The sequence below is a fragment of the Pelophylax lessonae genome (genome assembly GCF_965119305.1).
Source record: "Pelophylax lessonae genome assembly, chromosome: 2".
Lineage (NCBI taxonomy): Eukaryota > Metazoa > Chordata > Amphibia > Anura > Ranidae > Pelophylax > Pelophylax lessonae.
This window is the reverse complement of record NC_138769.1, coordinates 575,532,416-575,551,494: the sequence shown is the minus strand read 5'-3', so window position 1 is coordinate 575,551,494 and position 19,079 is coordinate 575,532,416. Positions and strand designations below refer to the sequence as shown.

Here is a 19,079-nt window from a genome sequence, read left to right as displayed (position 1 = left end):
ATTGCAGCTCAAAAAAACTTATTTGGAACTTGTAAATGATCAGTAGGCTGACCTGTTATTTTTCAGAAAGGGCAGTAACCACAGATGGACGATACCTTTTTCCGGAGCAGCTCTCCCAAGGTAGCCCTTTGTGTTCCGGCTACAATGCTGTGTATGTCATAGCAGATGTGCCCTTTAACAACTGTGCTTCCAGAGCTGCTATTATCGTCCACGTCTGCCAGCAATATGTCTGAAGTTGAAATGTCTGAATTGTCTGAACTCTGCAGTCATGTCTACATGTTGATGTGTATGCTTGCAGTGATGTTTATGCACTTGTCATTGGCTCTGACTAACCAGTTTTGTTCAGTTTGTATTGGTTTCTGTGTTAGGTAATTAAGAGAGGAAAAAAAATCCACTTTGTACTAACTTTATGAATATCTAGGGTGATTTGTTTAGTTTAGAGCAGTGGTGGTCAACTTATTTGATGCATAATAATTAAAGTATAACTAAGGGCAAAACCTTTTCTTTTTTAGTTTTGGATAGAGTGGAGAGGAATTAGAACACCGGTCAGTTTTTCTTGCTGTCAGTGTCACCAATAGGGAGATAATTTTCTCTAATTTTCCCGTTTACCATTATCATTGAAAGTGAAAGCAAAAGAAAACCCCAAATTTGGTGTTGTCTCTAGCAAAGTAATGGAAGGGGAATCTTCCAATGGGGACACTAGAGAAATTCCCCTAATTTTCAGGGATTTCCTCTAAATTCCTGTTTTGGCTATGGGACATGAAGTGAAGGGAACTCTTCACAATGGGGCACAGATGGCAAAAACAAAAATTCACAGGGGTTATAACCTTCCCTTACTCTATCCAAAATTTAAAAAAGTTTTGCCTATAGTTCTACTTTAACCACTTTACCACTAGAGGATTTTGCTGTCTTACGTCTGGGCCACTTTTTGCGATTCGGCGCTGTGCGACTTTAACTGACAATTGCGCGATCGTGCGACGCCATACCCAAACGAAATTTACGTCCTTTTTTTCCCACAAACAGAGCTTTCTTTTGGTGGTATTTGATCACCTGTGCGATTTTTACTTTTTGCGCTATAAACAAAAAAATAAGCGTAAATGTTGAAAAAATAACAATATTTTTCACATTTTTTATATGAAATTCTTTTTGCGGGACTGCGACATTGCGGCGGACAGATCGGACCCTTGACTGACATTTTTGACACTTTTGGGGGTACCAGTGACATTACTGCAGTAATCAGAGCTATATATATATATGCACTGTTACTGTAAAAATGACACTGGCAGGAAAGGGGTTAATTTTATTGGAGAGGGAGGGGTTAATGTATGCCTGGTGCTTACTAACGTGTGTGGGGGGAGGTGACTGTGTGACACAAGGACAGATCGAGGGTTCAGCTAGGCTGAACCCTGCAATCTGACCCTGCCTGTCACTTAGGAGATCCGCCCGCTTGTGTTTACACAAGTAGGCGGATCTCCACACTCGATTCCCCGACGATCGGTGAAGAGCAGCGGCGATCGCCACTGCTCCTTCCCTGGCCCGACTCCTGCTGTGACTGAACACTGAGAAAGGGAAGTATCTGACGATGTAGGTCTATTTCGCCAGACGATAACGAACCACTTTGCCGCAGTAGTGCTCGAGTGAGCAGACGGCAAGTGGTTAATTAATGCAATGCTGCAGAATGTTGGTAGATACTGCACACATGCAACAGCAGATGGTCAGAGATACAGAAACATAACAGAAGATGGTTAGAAACCATACATGACCAAACATGCTTTAGATTTGTTGGAGACTGGGGACATGCCTCGGGACACATTCATAGACAGGAGACATGGGATATCTAGAAAACACTTCTTTTACAGCCCTCCTTACCAAGTAATACTTTCACCTTTATGTTCCAACCAGCCCCCCTAAAAGTTACTTGTGCCACATTCGATATTTGTCTCAAAAAGATTCATTATACAATCATAAAAAGAAAAAGGCGTGGACAGTACAAAAAGACAGCGTGAAAGAAATAAACAAAACCATTTAACTTCCAGAATCCACTGTAAATAATATTTATCTATTACTGGCTTGAGTAAGCAGTAAAACACAGACTACTGTTTACAGGGGCCCTGACTGACACACTTTAAGTGCCAAAGGGCTGCAGGTTGGGTACTACTGGTTTAGAGTAGTAGTTTCCAAACTGTGGCCCAGTGGGCCAGATGAGCCCTTTGCTTGTGTTTATCCAGCCCTTGGGGCACTATTTCATCCTCTGATACTAACAATGGGACATAATTCCCCCCACTGACACCAATGAAGAGGGCTCAATTCCTTCCAGTGACACCAGTGATAGGGCACAATTCCTCCCACTGACACAACAATGGGACCCAACGACATCTAAAATGGGGTGCAATTCCTCCCATTGACACCAACGATGAGTCCCAATGACATCAATAATGGGGTGCAATTCCTCCCAATGACACTAACGAGGGTGCCCAATGACAACAATGATGGGATGCAGTTCCTCCCAATGACACCAAGGGGCCTAATGACATCAAAAATGGGGCACAATCCCTCCCACTGACACCAATGATGGGGCACAATTACTTCCACAGAAACAAACTATGGGGCATTCTATTTTTCCCCACTGACATCTGGACTTTTTCTACTCCCTTGGCCGCAGTAATTGCGCCACAGTCCAGCCCCCCTAAAGTCTTTAGGACAGTAAACTGGCCCTTTGAAAGTTTGGAGACCCCTGGTTTAGAGAGGTAGTTAGTGAGGTAAAATGATACTGTCACTAATTAGAAAAGTAAAAAAAGATGCTTGCAAAATATGAGGTATAAGCTTACATTTACTCAGGAGCTTTGCCAGAGTGCGAATGCCAGGAATATACTGAAAATCATTGCTGTGTTTGACACCGGTGAGTGGTTACCTGCAATTGCTACATCCCCTAGACTTCAATGACAGGTTGTCGGTGACCGCAGCTATCAGTAACTATTCGCAGTGACTATCTGCAGTGATCGCTACTGGATTGCACTTTGTGAAAAACAGCAGTGGGAATTGATAGATTCCTTCTGCTGGCATTTGCATGGTGGCAAAGATCCTGAGGATTTCTCAGTGCCAGTTTACAGATGAAAGAAAACAATAACTCATTTATTTAAGGTATAAACTGACCTTTATACACAGGCAAAAAAAACTTTCCCTGCAATTCAGTATTAAAGGTACACTCCAACTAAACTGAAAATAAACTTTGAGATGCCTAAAGAGAGTTTAGCCTGCTGAGCAGTCCCATTTAGCAATCATGAATTACTTTACTGTACAACTTCATCCTGGTGATCCCAGAACACACCTGCTTGTGATGTTGGAAAACACAGAAATCCTGATGCAAAAATAAAAATATTTTTCTCAGTCAAAATAAAAAAGGCACTCCAGATGCCATAGAATTTTAAATTTGATTTTTATATATGAAGCTGAGATAGACACGGTTACCTAAACTTCACCTTTTTTTTAAAAAAAATAAATAAATGCAAAGTTTTTTGCATGTAAAAAATAAGCATTTATTATTTTTATTTTTTTTTTACACTGCATCCTGTATGGCATTGCATCTGCTATCAGCAGGCTGCGGGTAGGCTCCTGTAGACTATCAGTCAGCTGTCAGAAAAGAATCTGCAGGAAGAATCAATAAACTACAAGAGCACTCACCAGATCCCTCTTTGTTCATTGAGAACTACAAGCCGTCTGCTGCAGTGGCTGAAGGTACTTCAGTAGACTTCAGAAAGTAGATGTATACTGCCCTTCTACCAGTCCCTTATGGGGCTGTGTGTATTTATTCTGAAGGGTCTCACGCAAACTTTAGATTGAGGTAAAATGAGTGAATCATTTGACTTTAGCATAGCTATTTTGGGTATGGATAGCGTTAGTAGCTCACTAAATATTTTCACATGTTGTCTGGAATTGTTCTTTAAATAAATTATAATTAGCTTTGATAGAGGAACATAATGTAATTAACATGGGTTGGGATGAGGATCTTGCACCAGCTGGCACTCTGTTTCACCTCCAGACTGAATTTTTGTTCACAGTAACAAATTACTGGAGACTAGTGTTGGGTGGAGTGCGGAAGGGGTAGAACCTTAAGGCCCGTACACACGTACCGATCGTCGGCATACAAACGTCGGTGGACGAAGGATCTGCCGATTGTACGCGTGTTAGTATGGTGCCTCCGACAGATGTCTGCGCACAATCCGCGGACAAAAGTCTTTCGTGCAAACATGAAAATATTTGTATGCCGACACCAGAACGGACGATTGTTCGCCTGTCAGTACACAATTCGGCCGACAGACCGCAGATTTGCAAGACTGGGCATGCTCAGAAAATAGAAAACACAGGGAAAGTTAACCATTACATGACATCACTTCTGCAGTCGGCGGACAAAATTCTTGTGCTGTCCTTGTGCTGTCTTTGCACTTTTCAGCAGACACCGACATCCCGGGGAGAAAAGAGGAACATTTGTAAGCCGACCATCGGTACGTGTGTACGGGGCTTTAGACTTGTGTTCTGAAACTAGACAGAAGGTCTGTGCATTTTCTCTACAAGAGCCAGAGACAGCAATAAAAACTTGACACAAAGTAGAATTCCAGTCTAAATCTAGCTAGTCTTAAAAACACTTCCTTTCCCTCCTAACACCTATGCTTACTAAAAACACCTATGCTGACTAAAAAAAAAAAAAAAATTATCCGTACTCTTATGCTGGCCATACACTATACGAAAAATCGATCAAACTCATTTTTGAAAAACGAACACTCGGCTGTGAAAGCAAACGATCTTGCCATCATGTAATGACTGATAAATCGTTCAATGCTCATAAATGAATCAGTTTTTTGTTAGTTCTTTCACATATACCTAGTGCAAAACGTTTGGACAAGAAACACATTAACCTTTCAATTTATTGTTCGTTCAGCAAAAAAATCTCCAAACTCGTCCTTCGTTTTTTCTGCTCAAAAACTTTACAATCGATTACCGATTTGTACCCATTAACTGGCCGAAAAACGAATGAACTGTCCAAATGACCAAATTTCGGACGATTTTACGTATGGCCAGCATTAAGCTTAAAAATCACAATGTAGCTAGCATAATTTGTTGACTACAAATATAAACAATATATACATTCATGCAGCACTAAAAACATAACATTAGTCCATTCAAGTGTTAAAAATTTGTGTCCATTCATATAATCCCAATGAAGAGTGCAAGAAAAATAGAAATTCATATTCAAGGAAAATCCCAAAACCTTCCACTTTGGATAGGTTGATCCACATAGCACCCGTAGTGAATGGGCCAAATTGCTTACTAGACAGTGTTGACCGTCAAATTATAGAGCAGTTAACTGCACCTTTAAGATGATTCTCTAGGGCTCCCACACTGTCTGGTCAGGTTACATATAAAGGTCTCTCCACCCGACTTTAATGTGTATACTCCTGATAAAAGTATGAAAACAGCTCCATAGTGTAGTCATTTTTATAAAGTATTTACCGTATACACTCGAGTTTAAGCCGACCCAAATATAAGCCGAGGCACCTAATTTTACCACAAAAAACAGGGAAAACGTATTGACTCAAATATAAGCCTAGGGTGGGAAATGCAGCAGCTACTGGACCCAACTGACCACCACAAGACCCAAAACAGGGGCTGCGGGCATTGTGCAGGGGCTGCTGACATGGTACAGGAGATGCAGGGCTGTGGGCATGGTACAGGAGATGGTTCAGGCATGGTACAGGAGATGGTAGAGGTATGGTACAGGAGATGGTACATGCATGGCACAGGAGATGGTACAGGCAATGGTACAGGCATGACACAGGGGATGGTTCAGGCATGGCACAGGAGATGGTTCAGGCATGGCACAGGAGATGGCACAGGAGATGTTTCAGGCATGGTACAGGGGATGGTACAGGTATGGCACAGCAGATAGTACAGGCATGGTCAAGGAGATGGTACAGGCATGGCACAGATGGTACAGGCATGGCACAGATGTTACAGGCATGGTACAGGAGATGAAGTGCTGCAGGCATGGTACAGGAGAATCTCCTGTACCATGCCCGCAGCACTGCATCTCCTGAGGAGATGCAGGGGCTGTGATGAAGTCTCACTTACCTTTCAATGAGGCGCCTTACATGTAAAAATAGCGCCGCCTGGGGCCAACACATCACTGCGCATGCGCCGTCTGCCCGGGACTAGCCGAGCGTGTACGGGCTTTCCCGAGTGGTAGCGAAGCATGCGCACTGACCAAGGAAAAGGTAAGTGAGACCGTGACTCGAGTATAAGCCGAGGGGGGGGCTTTTTCAGCATAAAAAACATGCTGAAAAAGTCGGCTTATACTCGAGTATATTCGGGATTAGAATTAATAGTATTGCATTTACATAAATGTAGTAAAAATAAGCATTTCAAAATCTCAAATCCACATGTACACGCCGCAGCGCCTAGCGTGATGATGCCACACATCAGGTAAAACCACCGTCACTTCATCACGCTGGACGCCGCGGCTTGTACATGGGGATTCCATTTTAAAGGGATTGTAAAGGCAGGAGGCATTCTATGCATTAAGATAAAAAAGAACTTCTGTGTGCAACAGCCCCCCCCCCCCCCTTAGCCCCTCTAATACTTACCTGAGCCCATCTTTATCCAGCAATGTTGCAGGAGTTTCTCAGCTGCCCAGGACTCCCTTCTCATTGGCTGAGACAGCAGCGTGGCGCGATTGGCTCCCGCTGCTGTCAATCAAAGTCTTTCAGCCAATCAGGAGAGAGAGGGGGCTGCGTCATGGCTCTGTGTCTGAATAGACACAGGGAGCTGTGACTTGGCTTAGGTGCCAAGCTGTGGGGGCACTCAACAGGGGGGAGGGGCCAGGAGCATAAAAAATGGACTTGAGAAGAGGAGGATCTGGGCTGCTCTGTGCAAAACCAACTGCACTGAGCAGATAAGTATAACATGTTTGTTATTTTAAAAAAACAAGACTTTACAATCACTTTAAGTATTCATTAACTTTTCAATTTTGGCATGCTTGTTTTCTTCTTTATGTAAAGTTGTAGATTGCTGTATTTTGTATTTGTTATTTGTGTGTGAGTGGCTTTTCTATTCTGTTTGAATTATGTTAATATAAATTGCTTTGTTGATCTTAGAATACCTTGGCTCTGCTTATGCTTTAATATTTCTCACTGGCTATTATTTCTTGGTAGAATCATTGCTATTTTTATTATGCATTAAAGTGGTAGCAAACTTGTTACCTAAAAAAAGAAAACTGGTCTCCCTGCAGGTTTAGGTCATAATGTACTAGTATGACCGCATACTAGCACATTATATCAGACTTACCTGTAATGGAGCCCTTCAGCGCAGAGCAATGAAGGCTCCCCAGTTCTCCCAACTTCGCCTGGTCTTCCTTCCGGGTTTCCGATCTTCGGCCTCTTAAATAGCCAGGCTGCGGCAATGTGACTCCTGCGAATGCGCATAGGGACACCTTGCTGTGGCACACACAACGGACCATAAATGGGATTTGAGTTGCGCTTGTGCAGCTCAGATCACATTGCCTATTGACAAGCAGAGGGTATGTTTATGACAAAAAAGAACAATAGGGTCTCTTCTGTTATAAAAACCCTGCCTGTCAGCGGATTTTAAATAAAAAGACTTTACTATCCACTTTAAGGATTTTAAAAGTCACTGGTGTTGATTTACTAAAACTGGACAGTGCAAAATCTGGTGTTGCTGTATGGTAGCCAATCAGCTTCTAACTTCAGCTTTGATAAAAAAAACTGGAAGCTGATTGGTTTCTATGCAGTGCTGCACCAGATTTTGCACTCTCCAATTTTAGTAAATCAACCCCTGTGTGTAACAGAAAAGCTGAAAGTTGCACAATAATGACATTAGCTGACATGTGTGTAACACCATTATTTCTGTTCCTGCATAGAAAGCAAATATCCAGGTCCTTCCCAGTATTATGTCTGTCCACTCAATCAGGCCCAATTACTTTAGAAATGGCAATGGTAAAGAAATGGAGGGAGAGACATAAACAGTATCTCACAAAAGTGAGTACACCCCTCACATTTTTGTAAATATTTTATTATATTTTTTTTTGTGACAACACTGAAGTAATGACACTTTGCTACAATGTAAAGTAGTGAGTGAACAGCTTGTATAACAGTGTAAATTTGCTGTCCCCTCAAAATAACTCAACACACAGCCGTTATTTGTCTAAACTGCTGGCAACAAAAGTGAGTACACCCCTAAGTGAATAAGTCCAAATTGGGCCCAAAGTGTCAATTTTTTTTGCGGCCACCATTATTTTCCAGCACTGCCTTAACCCTCTTGGGCATGGAGTTCACCCAGAGCTTCACAGGTTGCCACTGGAGTCCTCTTCCACTCCTCCATGATGACATCACAAAGCTGGTGGATGTTAGAGACCTTGCGCTCCTCCACTTTCCATTTGAGGATTTAGGTCTGGAGACATGCTTAGCCAGTCCATCACCTTTACCCTCAACTTCTTTAGCAAGGCAGTGGTCATCTTGGGATGTGTTTGGGGTCGTTATGTTAGAATACTGCCATGCAGTCCAGTCTCCGAAGGGAGGGGATCATGCTCTGCTTCAGTATGTCACAGTACATGTTGGCATTTATGGTTCCCTCAATGAGCTGTAGCTCCCTAGTGCCGGCAGCATTCATGCAGCCTCAGACCATGACACTCCCACTACCAGGCTTAAATGTAGGCAAGACACACTTGTCTTTGTACTCCTCACCTGGTTGGCGCCACACACGCTTGACACCATCTGAACCAAATAGGTTTATCTTGGTCTCATCAGACCACAGGACATGGTTCCATGTCCTTAGTCTGCTTTTCTTCAGCAAACTGTTTGCGGGTTTTCTTGTGTATCATCTTTAGAAGAGGCTTCCTTCGGGGACAACAGCCATGCAGACCAATTTGATGCAGCGTGCATCGTATGGTACGAGCACTGACAGGCTGACTTCCCACCCCTTCAACCTCTGCAACAATGCTGGCAGCACTTATATCTCTATTTCCCAAAGACAACCTCTGGATATGACACTGAGCACGTGCACTAAAGTTCTTTGTTCAAACATGGCAATGCCTGTTCTGAGTGGAACCTGTCCTGTTCAACCAGTGTTTGGTCTTGCAACTCAGTTTCAGGGTCTTGGAAATCTGCTTATAGCCTAGGCCATCTTTATGTAGAGCAACAATTCTTTTTTTTTTCAGATCTTCAGTTTTTTGCCATGAGATGCTATGTTGAACTTTTAGTTACCAGTATGAGAGTGTGAGAGCGATAACACCAAATTTGACACACCTGCTCCCCATTCACACCTGAGACCTTGTAACACTAATGAGTCACATGACGTCGGGGAGGGAAAATGGCTAAATGGGCTCAATTTGGACATTTTCATTAGGGGTGTACTCACTTTTGTTGCCAGCGGTTTAGACATTATTGACTGTGTGTTGAGTTATTTTGAGGGGACAGCAAATTTACACTGTTATACAACCTGTACACTCACTACTTTACATTGTAGCAAAGTATAATTTCTTCAGTGTTGTCACATGAAAAGATATATTAAAATATTTACAAAAATGTCAGGGGTGTACTCACTTTTGTGAGATAATGTATGTGCACAAGCCCTTAGAAAGATAAAACATTCAGTAAAAATGAACATGTTGACAGAAAGTGCTTTCAAAACAGAAGGGTTTTTTCATAAAAGAACACATTGAGGCTTATTTACTAAAGGAGTTGAGAATCTTTATTTTATCCAATTGTGTACACATTTCCTGTTCATTTTATTCATCTGCATGTGATTGAATATTCAAAGTGAGAACAGCTACAGTGTATTAATTGAAGATTCTCAACTCCTTTAGAAAATCAGTTTATATTGAAGAAATGGCGCCTCCTATGTGTACAAATTGTTATTTACCATGCAGCAGCCTTCAATTTTGGGAATGAACCCAAAGTGCATGAATAAGTGATTTAAATTTGAGGCACTGCGTGGGTTAGTAATGCATGTTTTGGTGCATAAATGTAAGACCTATTAAACTTGTGCCATAAACCATCAAAATATTCACATAAATATTGTGAAAATGAATACAAAGAGATATAAACATGTATATTGATAAAATTAATGAATAAACAAAAATGAAAAAAAAAAATGACTTCCTGATGACGCCTTCCGACGAAATGTATTGAGGTCCGCAGCGGTGATATTTCCAGTTTCGCAACGTCCGGTTTAAGTGAAACACAGGTGACACGCAAGGAAAATGTGAGTGTTTTATCGATTATTTTATGTGGAAAAAGAAATTTTAATCAACGTATCGCACTATTATATGCCTTATGCTTTATTCTGGGGACTCTGGTGATTTGGAGACTGATTCAACGTAAAATAAAAATATATAAATCTGCATGGTCAAGACCATTTTGATTGAAGTAATTGGTTCTGAAGATGGGAGTTTTAAGTTGAGAGCAATCATATATACAAAGCTGTGAGGGTCCTGATGGCCCAGATCCATCTGGTGAGTGGCCTCCTTATACTAAGGTGGAGGAGCGTCACTAAGGAGCACATTTGAGATAGAAATATAGAGCACATTTAAGCATGGGGTGTAGAAGACACCATTTTTGTTCATTTTGCACATATTTTTTACATCATTTTTTAAAATGTATTAATTTTATCAATAAACATGTTTATATATCTTATATGTATTCATTTTTCACAATATTTATGTGAATATTTTGAGGGTTGATGGATATGTTGATGGTTTATGGCACAAGTTTAATAGGTCTTACATCTACGCACCAAAACAAGCATTACTAACCCACGCAGCACCTCAATTTGAAATCCTTTAGTAAATCAGCTTCTCCCTAATAATGGACATTGACATTTGTTTCTTGTTGTGTTTTTTAAAAGACTTAATTTGTGTTAAAACAAGTCAACACTGGAAACTATAATTAAATCCACAGAGTTTATTAAAAATCAAATGATTCAGTATACAGCAAACATACACGTTTTAGCTTAAAAAGCCTTATTTATATCATTGAAATTGACCTAAATGGTATACTGCAGGTCCATGCACATAGACCACGGCAGCACAGTGGAGTTGATTGTAAATTTAAATAGATTGTTTAAAAAAAAAAAAAAAAAAAGTGTTGGATGCATGAAATATAACTGGATATTAACATAGACCCCGTTCACATAGGGGCGACGCTACTTGCTGGGGCGACCTGTGAGGTCGCGGGGCACAGCGTGCACCGCGACTTTGGCGCGACATGCACGGACTTCATATCATTGAAGTCAATGCAGGTCGCCTCCAGGTCGCCCCAAAGTAGTACAGGACCCTTTTTCTAAGTTGGAGCGACTTGTGTCGCTCCTATTAGAACGGCTCCTGTGCTAATCAATGGCAGGCGACCCACCGCGACTTGTCAGGCGACCGAGTCACCTGACAAGTCGCGCTAGTGTGAATGGGGTCTTAAAGATAATACCACCAAGGATTGTTGATCCAGAGAATATCCATGGGATATCTGATTGCCTTCTGGGGAAACAGGAAGCAAATTGTATTTTTATTTTGCCTTCCTATTGATCATTTGTTAGTATAGGATGTTGTATATGGAGGATTTCTGTTTATTTATTATTTTTATTTATGTTTTTCTGTTGGTTGGAATTAGATGGACTTGTGTCTTTTTTTTTTCCAATCTGACTATTAAATTTACTAAATGCAAACAGGATGTTCACTTTGCAAGGGAATTTGCCCCAGAAGTTAGTGAACCAGGTGAAGCTCTGCTGACTTCTATCATCCAATCATATGCAGGCAAAAATTCATTTTTTTTCCCTTTCCTTGCATGTGATTAGTTATTGCAAAGTGAAATTTCACCACATTCACTAAGCTCTGGGGCAAACTCCCATGAAAAGTAAAATGTCCCTTGTAAACTGAACATCCCATTTGCCTTTAATAAATTAAAAAAAAATAATAATAAAATACTCCCTGCGTCCAGGAAAGAAATCAAATCTAATATTTGTAAAATAACAAAATATATATCTGCTACAGCTGCTGCACTCTCTAAAGTGGATTAAATATCAACCACCCAGTGTACAAACAAAATGAATCATAGGCAGTGCTATGGTAAAAAATCAAAATATAAAAAAAAAAAAAAAAACTATCCAAAAAAAAAAAAACGCCATTAAAAATTAAAATGGTAAGTGCACTAGGAATATTACCTTCAGCAAAATTTTCATAGTGCACTAACAATTGTAATTTTTCATTTATTTTGGTTTTTGGTTTTTTTTTTTTTTTTTTTTTTTACCGTAGTGCTGCTTATGATTAATTTTCTTTTCTTTAGTAAATCAAACTCAGTGAGTAGGGGTTATTTGTGTGTGCTGAAAAAATACGGCAATGTTCAGAACAGCATTGTTACTTTTAAACAATTGCTATTATCTAGCAAAAAAACAAAACAGGAACAACGTTTAGGGAAACACTCATACACACACATCTATAATGAGGTGAATAGGAGATGTTTCTAATGAGTTTTGTTCTTGGTAAATGCAGAGGAGAAGTTGGATCTCAATGACAGTGAGTGGGACGATATTCACGTCATCACAGGTGCTCTAAAAATGTTCTTCCGTGAACTTCCAGAACCACTTATCCCTTTCAGCATGTTCGATGAATTTGTTTCAGCTGTTCGTAAGTAAATCTTATACAAAAATTGACTCAATGTACAATGTACCTGTGAGATATGATACATTAAGACCAGTATTCTTGATCATTTTTTGGACACAATTATATTCAAATATAACCTTTTGCTGTGTGCTGCCACCATTTCATTGCAACATTATTGCAACAGTATCTCCGCAAGTACCCTCAGAAATAACTACATTGCAAAAGTGTTTGATATTCTATTATTTACATGAATGTGATCCATGGGTTTCAAACACTGCGGCGCGCTCGCCCCCTAGAGTCTTCTGAGCGAGCTACGTAGTATAACGTCACTTTACCCAGGAGCGGCTGCCTGCCGCAGTAAACCTGCGGTGGGCGGTCGTTATGTGGTTAAAACCTTTATCCCAGAGGTAAAATAAACTGATGATGAAACTCAGGAGCAGCCGGTCCATAAGGAGCGCAGTCCCTATAGTTTGCATGCAGGGCCCTGGACTCATAGGTTTCTATGAGTTTTTTTTTTTCAAGCCACATGATTAGAGCCTGAAGCTCTAATTTGCTTGTAAAAGGTTGGGCTTGGGGTGCAGAGAGCTGCGCCCCAAACCCCCCCACTTGTGACACTAGCGAATCAATATTCGCTATTGTCTTGCAGATTCTGCTCCCGGGCAATCAGGACAGGAGGCGGATCAGGTTGGCCCAGGAGGAGAATCCAAGGAAGCGACTGTGGAGGGGCGTTTGTTTGCCGCCCCCCCCCCGAAAGTTCAGCACCAGCCGCCACTGCTGAAACCGCTTAACCACTTGCCGACCAGCTGCTGTAGTTTTACTGCTGCAGGTCGGCTCTATTACACGAAACAACGTACCTGTATGTCGCTTTGCGTAATAGACAGTGGGCGCCCGTTGGCCAGAGGGGGAGCCAATCAGCGAGTCCGATGGACGCAATGTCCCCTGGCCACCCGCGATTGCTCCCCATGGAGACAGAACGGTGGTCTGCCTATGTAAACAAGGCAGACCTTCGTTCTTTCACATATGAACACAAGGATCCTATGTTCCTACTAATTAGGAACACAGGAATCTGTGTTTTTTGAGTACATCCCCACACAGTTAGAAAGCACTCCCTAGTAGCACACTTAACCCTTTGATCGCCCCTGAATTATAACCCCGTTCACTGACAGTGTCATTAGTATTGTAGTAGTGCATATTTTTAGCACTGATTACTTTAGTAATGACACTGGTCCCCACAAAAGTGTCAGTTAGGTGTCTGATCTGTCCGCCACAATGTCGCAGTCCCACTAAAAATCACTGATCGCCGCCATTACTAGTAAAAAAAAAAAAAAATTAAAAATTAAAATTTCATAAATCTTTCCCCTAGTTTGCAGACGCGATAACTTTTGCGCAAACCAATCAATATACTCTTATTGGGATTTTTTTTTAACTAAAAATATGTGGCAGAATACATATTGGCCTAAATTGATGAAAAAATTAGATTTTTTTTAAAAATTTTTATTGGAAATGTTTTATAGCAGAAAGTAAAATATATTGTTTTTTTTTTTTTATTTTTCAGAATTGTTACTATTTTTTTGTTTATAGCACAAAAACTAAAAACCACAGAAGTGATTAAATACCACCAAAAGAAAGCTCTATACAGCGTTGCACGACCGCGCAATTTTCTGTTAAAGTAACGCAGTGCCGTATCGCAAAACATGGCCTGGTCATTAAGGGGGTAAATCCTTCTGGTCCTTAAGTGGTAAAAAGTGTTATCTGGAGTTAGACTTCAGCTTGTTAGCTCATTCAAACCTACTGGTCCATTTAAAAGTACCCTCTCCACAGGCTGACAGTGCTTCTGTCCAAGGGTGGCTACAGTTCTCCTCCATAGATACAATGTTGGAATGAGCCTAGCCACCTTAACACAGGATGTGTGTTACTAACCAGATCACCAGTTGGAAATAGAGGGTAGAAGCCTAAATAAAGAAAACTAATGCAGTCACCACATCTAAGGACTGGTAAGCTGCAATATATTAAATTTTTTTATTGGGTTTAACTGCACTCTAAGATGCAGTACAATCAAATGAAGACAATGTTGATAGTATGCTTTAAAGTAGACGTTGAGATGCCAATATATGTTTTCACACAAACAAAAACTTCTGCTAAATCCTGCAAACCACCTATTCAATTTTTCTTTATTCTGGACAGAAATTCCTGATGTGTCAGAGAGGATAGAGACTATGAAGAATCTTGTTGGAAACCTTCCTGAACCAAACTATGACACACTTAAATACATCATATGCCATCTAAGCAGGTGAGATGTCTATGGGGAATGCTGGCAATATGAATAATATGGAACAGGGGGCAGCTAGGAAAAGTGGGTTTGCTGCTTGTAATGTGGGCTTACATGGTGTTCCTTAAGTTTATAAATCTTTCATTGGTAGTCCGTAGAATTGGGATGTTTTTTTCTTATCTGTTATCTCTACTAAGTGGGAGGTGACTAAACAATCACTGGTGGGGTTGGCAGTAACCCATTTGCAAACCAGCACTATGAGTATAATGTAATAGAAGGAAAATTGTGGGTATCCAAGGGGGAAAGGTGTGCTTTTTGGTGCCATTTGCCAACCAGGCACAGAGCAGGAAGGAGCTAGATCCTTGAACTCTGAGTCTGTGGCTAACAGGAGGACAACATATTTTAGAGATGCATACACTGGCCATCTTGGCAGAAATTCCTATCAGTATTTGTAAGGAAGGCTTCTTATACATTGGGACCATGGTGGTTTTCAGGTCTGGCCCCAAAAGTCAGTGGGGGCCATTGCATAGTGGAGGACTTTGTAGTCTACCCTTTGATGGAAAGTTGTTTAGTCCCAAAACATCCATAAAACCATGACTAGGTTTCTGTTACCCATTCTGAGCCTTATTCAGAGTACCTGTTACCCTCGTCCTTCAGCCTCTGTGAAAAAAGCAAAGTTATGCGTGTTGCTCAGGGTTGGCCCAAGACATTGTGCTGCCTGGGTCCAAGAATGAAATGCTGCCCCCCCACCCCATCCAAAAAATTACATGCATATCCAGCAAAGAGATATTTCCATAAAGCAAAGAGATATCCCCCTTCAGTAAAGAGACAGCCCAATCCAGCATAGAAAAATACCCATATATTCAGCAAGAGACATTTCCATAAAGCAAAGAGATATCCCCATATAGTAAAGAGACAACCCAATCCAGCAAAAAGACATGCCCCTTCCAGAAAAGAGACATGCCCAGAGGGAAGAAGGGAGTCTTAGGTCCTGGGCAGTGTGCCCCTGTTGCTGCTCCTCTTAAAGTGCTGCCTGGGTCCCATGGACCCACTAGGACCCATGGTAGGGCCGGCCCTGGTGTTGCTGCATATGACTATGACTATGTGTTGTACATAACTGCATTCTGTTTTAGTTTGTATATCTGTCTCAAGAAGTGTCTACTGCTTTGTTACAAATGGCTGCTTTTAATCAAGTTCCTGCTGGAACACTGCTCTAAGCAAGGGCCATAAATCTGTTGTTGATCTGCTAGCAAATGACTTTGGCATTGAATGCTTGTAGCAACCAATCGGTTTCTGAAGTCTATACATGAGATGCGCTGTGATGCAATAAGGGATACATTGAGGGTTTGCATTCTCAGTTCTGTTATTTATGACTTCCAAATATCCATGCCATGACTTTTGTATTTGTGTATATCTGGAACCTTCATTTATTATGAGATTAAATGACACATTTAAATATTGTATATTATAACAGCTGTTTGTAAGCCAGAGGGAAGACGTGCACTGAAAAACGCTTAATAAATAGTATAACAATATAATCATAAATAAGCAATGCTGATGGCAAGATATAATAGAATACCTTTTTTGTTCCATATTCTTGTGGCTGCAGCAAATGTTTAAACAGATACTGAACTCATGTTAACTGGTCCAGAGAGTATGTATAGCATGCACAGCTGAGAGCCATATGCAGCTTTAATGACTCCAACTATGCTCATACAATGTTCTACCTGTAGGTGGCATCAGAGAACAACTATGTAAAGCTGGGAAACTTAATTTACTCTTCTAATCTATCCTTTCTAGGGACAGTGCAGTATTTTAAACACTATGTCTTGCATGTACAGTATCTCAAAAAAGTGAGTACACCCCTCACATTTTTGTAAATATTTTATTATATCTTTTCATGTGACAACACTGAAAAAATTGCACTTTGCTACAATGTAAAGTAGTGAGTGTACCGCTTGTATAATAGTGTCAATTTGCTGTCCCCTCAAAATAACTCAACACACAGCCATTATTGTCTAAACCGCTGGCAGCAAAAGTGAGTACACCCCCAAGTAAAACTGTCGCAATTAGGTCCAAAGTGTCAATATTTTGTGTGGCCACCATTATTTTCCAGCGCTGCCTTAACCCTCTTGGGCATGGAGTTCACCAGAGCTTCACAGGTTGCCACTGGAGTCCTCTTCCACTTCTCCATGACGTCATCACGGAGCTGGTGGATGTTAGAGACCTTGCGCTCCTCCACTTTCCATTTGAGGATGCCCCACAGATTCTTAATAGGGTTTAGGTCTGGAGACATGCTTGGCCAGTCAGTCACTTTTTATCCTCAGCTTCTTTAGCAAGGCAACAGTCGTCTTGGAGGTGTGTTTGGGGTTGTTATGTTGGAATATTGCCCTGTGGCCCAGTCTCCTAATGGAGGGGATCATGCTCTGCTTAAGTATGTCACGGTACATATTGGCATTCATGGTTTCCTCAATAAACTGTAACTCCCCAGTGCCGGCAGCACTCATGCAGCCCCAGACCATGACATTCCCACCACCATACTTCACTGTAGGCAAGACACACTTATCTTTGTACTCCTCACCTGGTTGCCGCCACACACGCTTGACACCATCTGAACCAAATAAGTTTATCTTGGTCTCATCAGACCACAGGATATGGTTCCAGTAATCCATGTCTGCTTAGTCTGCTTGTCTTCAGCAAATTGTTTACAGGCTTTCTTGTGCATCATCTTTAGAAGAGGCTTCCTTCTGGGACGACAGCCATGCAGACCAATTTGATGCAGTGTGAGGCATATGGTCTTAGCACTGACAGGCTGACCCCCCCCCCCCCTTCAACCTCTGCAGAAATGCTGGCAGCACCCATACGTCTATTTCCCAAAGACAACCTCTGAATATGACCCTGAGCACATGCACTCAACTTCTTTGGTCGACCAGGGAGAAGCCTGTTCTGAGTGGAACCTGTCCTGTTAAACCACTGTATGGTCTTGGCCACAGTGCTGCAGCTCGCTTTCAGGGTCTTGGCAATATTCTTATAGCCTAGGCCGTCTTTATGTAGAGCAACCATTCTTTTTTTTAGATCCTCTGAGAGTTCTTTGCCATGAGGTGCCATGTTGAACTTCCAGTGACCAGAATGAGAGAGTGAGAGTGATAACACCAAATTTACCGCACCTGCTCCCCATTCACACCTGAGACCTTGTAGCACTAACAAGTCACATTGCATCGGGGAGGGAAAATGGCTAATTGGGCCCAATTTGGACATTCTTACTTAGGGGTATACTCACGTTTGTTGCCAGCAATTTAGTCATTAATAGCTGTGTGCTGAGTTATTTTGAGGGGACAGAAAATTTACACTGTTATACAAGCTGTACACTCACTATTTTACATTGTAGCAAAGTGTCATTTCTTCAGTGTTGTCACATGAAAACATATAATAAAATATTTACAAAAATGTGAGGGGTGTACTTTTGTGAGATACTGTATGTTAGTCAAAATGTCAGCATAGTCGAATTTTCTTTCATTCTCGGTTTTCTAACTAAAACTTGTAATCACCGAAAAACATTGCAACAGTAGTCAGTACCAGTACCAATACCAGTATATTTGCTTTGTAAGAATAACTCTAACGATGGGTGTCCTATGCGCACTGATGTTGCTGCATTATGTAAAACTATTAGAATCGTTTTTACATTTTAGAATGGGGCACCTCAAGACTGTCTATAATTTTGGAAGGTGCCTTGAGATTGGTCATAATTTTAAAGGGTATCTTGACTGAAAAAAGGTTGAGAAACACTGCTCTAAACAGTGCTGCTGTCCAAGGATGAATGCCTCTTTATAGATGGAGAGACCCTAAGACAGGAAGTGTGTTACTGGCCCAATCACTAGGTGAAAATAAAGGGGGGGGGGGGGACTATAGCTGCCACCATATCTAAGGATTGTTAAGCTGCAATATATGAACGTTTTGTTTTTGGGTTTATTACTGCTTTAATTCCTCATGGAGATCTGGTGGGCTTGCCTGCCTTTGGGCTTCATTCACAGAACCAGATCACATGCAGTATGCAGGTGTCCAGGTACATGTTCCCTAAACACTGCATGCGATCCTAAAACTGTCAATTCACTGTACTGTTCTGCGGTATTTACCGCAAAATGCTAAAAGCGC

The 19,079-nt window shown here is 41.2% G+C and overlaps 1 protein-coding gene across 5 annotated transcripts in view; it reads left to right on the top strand.

Annotated features, from left to right (window-relative positions):
- ARHGAP9 (Rho GTPase activating protein 9) overlaps nt 1-19,079 on the top strand; it is a 231,938-nt gene that overhangs the window by 187,762 nt on the left and 25,097 nt on the right. For 4 of the 5 annotated variants that reach the window (XM_082244790.1, XM_082244788.1, XM_082244791.1 and 1 more), the window contains 3 exons: nt 67-120; nt 12,548-12,682; nt 14,843-14,948. In XM_082244790.1, coding sequence (XP_082100916.1) covers nt 67-120; nt 12,548-12,682; nt 14,843-14,948 — 295 coding nt within the window. The remainder of the gene's footprint in view (nt 1-66; nt 121-12,547; nt 12,683-14,842; nt 14,949-19,079) is intronic. The other variant, XM_082244789.1, reaches the window with a different exon arrangement.